Source organism: Grampus griseus, assembly GCF_964374135.1.
Source record: "Grampus griseus genome assembly, chromosome: 2".
Classification (NCBI taxonomy): Eukaryota; Metazoa; Chordata; class Mammalia; order Artiodactyla; family Delphinidae; genus Grampus; species Grampus griseus.
This window is the reverse complement of record NC_139018.1, coordinates 32,790,074-32,796,885: the sequence shown is the minus strand read 5'-3', so window position 1 is coordinate 32,796,885 and position 6,812 is coordinate 32,790,074. Positions and strand designations below refer to the sequence as shown.

The 6,812-nt window shown below is 55.9% G+C and overlaps 1 protein-coding gene across 1 annotated transcript in view; it reads left to right on the top strand.

The window, feature by feature from the left end:
• The first annotated feature begins 293 nt into the window (after positions 1-293).
• Positions 294-6,812, top strand: part of GALNT16 (polypeptide N-acetylgalactosaminyltransferase 16) — a 98,139-nt gene continuing 91,620 nt past the window's right edge. Inside the window, exon 1 of the mRNA XM_082682050.1 lies at positions 294-572. Within this exon, the coding sequence (XP_082538176.1) occupies positions 396-572 (177 nt within the window). The 5' untranslated portion in view covers positions 294-395. The remainder of the gene's footprint in view (positions 573-6,812) is intronic.

The following is a 6,812-nucleotide window of genomic DNA, read 5'->3' as shown; positions in this document are numbered from 1 at the left end:
ACTGGCTCTGGCCCGTCGCCATTCCGCCGCGGGCGTCTGCCTCGCCGGGCCTTCCTCCGGCGCCGCTTTGCACCCGCTACGCTCCTCTCTCGGGGCGCAGCGGCCCCGCAGCCGGCCGGGGCTGGAGCGGGGGGCGGGCTCTGCGCGCGAATGAATGGGCGCCCGCGGGAGGCGCGCGCCTCGGACTGAAGGGCATTAGGACCGTGAGGATCGCTCCGTGCTCCTGTCTCTCCCTATCCCCCCCCCCCAACCCCCCACCTCTCTCCTTTTTCTGCTCTGCGGGACTGAGCAGCCCGGCGCGAGCGAAAACAAACAGCTGAGGCTGCGAGTGCCCCCGCCCCGGCTCCAAGAGCACGCCGGCCCGGGCCCCTACTCCGGGCGCCCAGCCGCCCACCATGAGGAAGATCCGCGCCAATGCCATCGCCATTCTGACCGTAGCCTGGATCCTGGGCACTTTCTACTACTTATGGCAGGACAACCGAGCCCACGCAGCATCCTCCGGCGGCCGGGGCGCGCAGAGGGCCGGCGGGAGGCCGGAACCGCTCCGGGAGGACCGCACCATCCCGCTCATTGTGAGTACGCGTTGCGAGCCGAGCGGCCGGCCGGGGAGCCGCGGCGCGCGTCCTAGCCCCGCGCGGCAGCAGAGGGCGAGAGGCCAGGCCGGGGGCTGCGTGCCCGCCGCGCCCCGCCGGCTTTGTATACGTTGGAGCATTCCTGTCCGTTGTTATGGCAACCTCTGTCGGGCTAGCGGGGCCAGGGCGCACGGATGGAGGGAGGGTGACAACGGGTGGGGGTTGGGAGAAAGTACTGCAAGTTTGGTGGGCCCGGCGTGCACGCGCGACTGGGAACGTGGCGGCTCTCTGGGTGCTGCGCAGCCTGGGCCGGGGGCCGAGGGCCGAGGGCCGGGGGCCGAGGGCTAGGGGTTGTCCGCGTCTCATCCGCCCCCGAAGGCGGCTGGACCTTGCGCGCGGCGAGCCGGCAGTGGGAACCACACGCTGCTAAGCGCGTAGGTGGTTGTGCGCACCCCACTTCAGCCCCTCGGGGGCAAAGGACGTGGGGTGGGTGCGCTGGGTGAGGCAGGGTCGCTAGGGACTTGCTGGACTTTGAGCTCCCTTCTCAGTCCGGGTCAACTTGAACCTGGTTTTTGGGGGGCACGGAGGACTCCCCACTATCACCCCCGGGGTTCTTCGGGTCGGGGAAAGGTCTTGTCCTGAAGGCGTCCCACGCCCCAACACCAGTCCATCACGACGCGCTAACTAGCAGTGTCTGCGTCCAGGCTCGGAGATTGCCTCTCACGAGGTCAGCCCCGCGATGTCAATGCGAGCGGGGAAACCAAGGCGGCGGGGCACGGCGGAGGTGCGGGGGAGCCCCCCAGGCGCTCCGGGGACCTGGGCTGGGGCGTGCCTGTCGCCGCCTCCGCCCGGGCCCCGGGAGCCGGCTCTTTGTGGCAGGGGCACCTGTTGAGACGGGAGGCTCTGGAACCCGCGAGAGGCGCGCTCAGGCGGGCCGCAGTCTTCCGATGGGGGCGGATGGTGGGCGAGACTCTTGGGCGACCCGACTCGCAGGACAGACTGCTGGGCCCGGTGCAGCCTGGCCGGCGGGGGCCGGAAAGAAGGAGAGCAGAGTGAGGGGTTGAGGGTGGGGGAGTGGAGCAGGGTGGCCATTCTGAAAGATCTGGGTCTGGGGAGGCAGGGGTGAGGAGCTCCTGGAGAGGCGCAGGGTCAGGAGGGCAAAGGCTTGTGTGGAGTAGACTCTGAGATCTTTGTGCCAAGGCAGCTGAGCCCCAGGAATACGGTGTGTTGTTTGTAGTGGCAGTTGTAGGCGTGGAAGTGCTCTCGTAGTCCCATCCTGCCCTAGATTCCCTTTCTTGTTACCTACCCGGAAAGAAGTGAAAATCCCCTGCAAAAGAACCATATTTCCAGGCTTTGCCTGAGGAGACCTTGGGGTTTGTGGGTTTTCCCCAGCCCCACTCCCCCATTGCCAGATCCCCGTCTGGTTGAGCTCTCTGGGGGTGAGCCTGATTAGGTGGAGTGTTCCCTTCTGGGCTGAGGGTCCCTGCCACTAAGACACTGTTTCCAAAGCACTTGTGGATGTTTGGACGGAAGGGCTGATGAGGGAAAGCCTCCTGTGTTAAAGACCCCAGAATGTTGGGATCTAGGTGGACAGATTCAAGTTGGAACTGGGCAAACCAGGAGTGGCCCCATACCCCCAGGGAGCTCCCACAGCAGGGACTCATCCAAGCTGCCCTGTTCTTACGCTCTGAGAGGGCCAGCTCTGGTCCAGGGTAGGCGGGCCTGGAGTGGCAGGGAAGAGGCAGGCTGCCCAGATGTTCTGTCCTTCTCTGTGGTGACGTGATGGAAGGAGGGTCTGAGCTGCAAGAGGAGGAGGGGAGAGAGGAGGGGGAATGGAAGGGAAGAGCACAGAGATACTAACTGCTGCTCAAAGCCTGAGGCTGGTCTCATCACAGGTGCCTCTGCTTCGGAATCCGGGAAAGCCACTCAGACTGAGAGCCTGGGAATGGTGCTGGGGGCTTGGGGGGGCATTGCTGGAGGTGGGCGGCACTCGTTTTGAGGGGTGGCAATGGCAGGTCATGGGGGCTGCAGTGAACATCCTCTCGGCCCTCTCCCTGTTCCCATGGGGTTTGACTTACTGCAGATTAGAAGAGGGCTGTGAACTGGAAGCCGAGTGAGTTTAAAGTGTGAAGGAGTATCGGGGAGCCAGGAATGGAGGTGCAGGAAGAGAGGGAGAGTGGAAGTTCCTGGGAGTGAGCCGCGAGCCTTCTCTGGCCACTCGGGGCATAGCCAGCTCCCTCGTTGTTCTTAGGCTTTAAGCCCTGAATGTCTGTTCCATAGGCATTGATCCCCAGTCACACCCTGCCTTTGACACAGCCTTGCATTGTATTCCCATATTCGGGGTATTTCGCTTCAGTGGGACTTCCAGTCATCGGCCTGTCTCCTCATTGAATGGAAGCTATCATGCAGGGACAATGCAGGAAGCTTCTTGCACCCCCACCTTGATGAGCACAGCAAGACTTAATAAGTACTGTTACACGAGTGAAGTAGGATTTCTGCCCAACTCTGGGAGCAATGATCCAAGCTTCATATCCCACTAATACTTTATTCTAGCTCCAGCTGACTATAACTAGAGAGCCAGGGGAATGTGTGTTCAGCTTCTCTGGGAGGTAAACCCTTTGTTCAACTTAAAAGGGGCAGGTGCAGCTGAAGATTTAATTTCTCTTTGAAATCTGTGGTTAACCTCTCACTGGTCTTCTTGCCATTCCAGAACACGTCTCTGTCTAGTTGGACCAGAATGCGCTGCATGTGGATTTTCAGATTCTTAGGGAATGATGTGGCTAGTCCGGCTGACAGAGGCTGAGAAAATTCAGACAAGCATCATCATCACTCCCCTGGGGAATCAGAGAGCTGAGCTGGAAAAGGGAGGGTCTGCCTAACAGCCTGGGCCAGGAGGCAGCTCCGTCTTCACAATGTCTGGGTGATTCCAAGCCAGCCAAGTTGTTTCTGGACCTTGGAGACAATTGTTTGGCATTGCAGGGTGTCGGCATGGCAACCGTATGGCCCAGATATCTCAGGGAGGTCCTAATTTTTAATATTCTGTCCTGTTGTCAGCCCATGTGGCATAAATTTTGATGTGAAAAATTGGTTATAGAATCTGTAAAACTAAAGGGAGATACGGACTTCATCCATAAATGGCTGCTTATGATGTGGCAGGGTTTGTGATTTTTCCATGCTGTACGTTAAGGGCAAGGCAGTGGATTTGGGGATATCCACTTGAATCTACATTGATGCTCACTGGCTCTGGACTGCCTCCAAAGCAGGAGGTGGAGCAGACACAGCTGGCCTTCAGTCTTTAGGACTCACAGTCGGGAAGAACATTTGTGGTTGGTTTGGTTTTCCATATGCTAATTCTCTAATAGGCATGGGTGGGATGCGAAGGTGTTACATGGAATTTCACTTTACAGACATATTTTTAAAAGACTATCCATTGTGGGTATTTTCAGGATAGGTGTACTCATTTGCAGTGTCTCCTGTTTGAAACCATGAACGTTTTAGGCAAGAGTTTTCCTAAACTGGAGTTTTTTATCCTACAGTTGGGATACTGCTGAGTGAGCATGGACAAAAACTTACATCTCTGGACCTTGGGTATTTTATATGTTAAATTTGGGTGAGGGAAATTCCCTGGTGGTCCAGTGGTTAGGACTCTGCGCTTTCACTGCGCAGGGCATGGGTTCGATCCCTGGTTGGGGAACTAAGAGCCCACAAGCCTCACGGTGTGGCCAAATAAATAAATAAATTTGGGTGAAATGGTTTGTTAGGTGTGTTGATCCTTGGATAAGCTGATGATAGCTTCCTTTCTAGAAGCAAATAAATGGCTTTAAGAGAGTTCTTTTGAATGGTGTTGTGAGATTTATGGCTAGCTGAGGGATACCCCTGTCCAGAGTTGGTCCTGTAGTAACCCCTGAGGCCGCACAGGGATCCCCACTTACCTAGTAGAAGGGAACAAAGAAGATGGCTTTTCCAGCACTGTTCTCTGAGAGCAGAGGCTTCAATTAAAATAAATATAAATTAAATTATATTTAATTTGTGTAGGTGCCCAGTTCTCTTTGCCCCACAGACACCCCCAGTTCCCTTTGCCAACATGTCTGGACTGAAAGGGCTTGGTTTCCCATCCCTGAATTACTCTGTAGGGTTCCAAGGAATGGAACTGTGGCTAGCGGGTAAAAGTTGCAGGGAGAGAGATTTGTTTTTACCAGAAGCAACACTTTCTCACTGAGCTGACTGTCACGGGAATGGTCCAAAGGCTGACCAGGGTTTCTCTTCACACTCCCTGTGGCCAGGTCAGCGCTTTCTTCCAGCAGCAGTGGGAGGAGGAGAAAAAGGCCCGTGTACTGACTGTCTCGGAAGATGTTAGGCAGTTCTGTAACCGAGTTTGAAATAGGGCCCAATTATTATACTGCAAGAGACCTGGCACCCTGGGAAGCAAGGCTGGCTGAACACACTGAGGCCAGGGAGGAGGGTGATGAAAAAGAAACCCATAACTGCCACAGTGCTGTCCCCTCCCTGTTCCTTTGGAGCTGCCAAACAGGGAAGGAGAGGGGGCCAAGGCTGGTCAGAGGCAAGGCTGCAAAGCCGCAAGTGCTGGTCTCAGGCTCTTTCCTGCTCCCCAGAACGAGGCCCACAAAGGTTTTCCACCCACCTGAGGCCCCTTGAGTCTGACCTTCCCATATACCACTTCTATTTCCCTCATCCAGCCTGGGGAGAGTTTCCAGGTGGCCTGTCCTGCATCCCGGGGCCTTGCCCATTGCTTTCCAGGGCGGTGCCGGCTGGCAGTGCCCCTGAGCTGTGTTTATGGAGGAGGCTGAAGCCCAGGCCTGCCTGGCTCCCCAACACCCTGAATTTCAGCCACACCCTTTGCCAGTATCTGGTTAGAGACAGTAAGGCCACCGGAGGACTTCTGTGAACATCTCAGAACAGGTAGGAGTGGCAGACAAGGGGTGTTTGGGGACAGAGGGGGCCATCATTATACTCTGTAGGCAAGATAAGGCTCAGGCCACAGCTGGGGAGACACCGAGGCAAGTCTGCCCCAGGTATGGCCTTTCCACTTTTCTGGACCTATTAGGAAGAGCTGCAAGTTTAGCTTAAGGGCACCAGTGCCACTTCCTTGCCATTCCATGAAGTGAGGTGTGGCTCCGTGGAGATGAAGACAACACTGTCTCAGAGCACAGGGGTTGGGGGGGGGGGCGGTGACCACATCTCTTAACATGCTCCAAATCGTGGGCCCTGACGTTGTGATTCACCCAGGCCCTAGCTAGGCCAGGTCCAGGCAGAAGGAAACGGCTCAGGATGGAAACGGATGTTGGCTACCAGGGATGAGGAGGTGAAGGGATAGAAAGAGGATGCAGAATGAAGGCCAAGTGATCCCTCTTCCAGGCTCAACCCTACTCCCAAGGGGCTGTGTTTCCATAATTGAGTCACTTCCACTCTCGGGGTCTTAGTTTCCTCATCTGTCAGATGAGGGTTGAACTAGAGGATCTCCAAGGCCCCTCCCAGCTCAAACCAACTTTGACCTTTTGGACCCATTCCTGCAAAGGTGAGGTGGCCGCAAGCCAGGGCTCGTGGTCTGATGGTGCTTGGATTAAGGAGAATAGGGCCGGGGGTGAGGTGTACAAAGACCAGACCACTTGTGTTCAGAAGAGCATGAAACCAGTTCTCATAAGGAATAAACTGTACCAAGCCCACCCCATTCTCTTCTCTTGAAACACTGTCTGATGGAGGGACGCAGCTCACCTTCTGCTGAAGGAGAATTCCATTGTATTTGTGCATGTCTGGGAGGCATGCAGACACATGTGCAGGAGTGTCTCTGGGTGGACTTCAGACTCTCAACAATCCGGGAAGACCAGAAGGACTTTGCAACAATCTGCAAAGACCCCTGAGTAGAGAATTCATAGTCTCAAGCTCTTGGACTTTATTCAGAAGACAGGCATGGAATTAGGCCACAGCCTAGAAATCCGCTTTTTTTGGCCTCATTGCAAGGCATGTGGGATCTTAGTTTCTCGACCTGACATCGAACCCGTACCCTCTGCAGTAGAAGCTCGCAGTCTTAACCACTGGACTGCCAGGGAAGTCCCCGAAATCCACACTTTTTGTAAACATCAGTTTAAGGAGTTCAGAAGGTTGTCCATCTCCTGGTAACCTTCAGGTTTTCATAGGTTACATATACAGCAGATTAAAAGAAGCAAGATGAGGGCAGAGCTAGGAGCTGCTGATACACTGAGAAGTGACAGGTGACAGCAA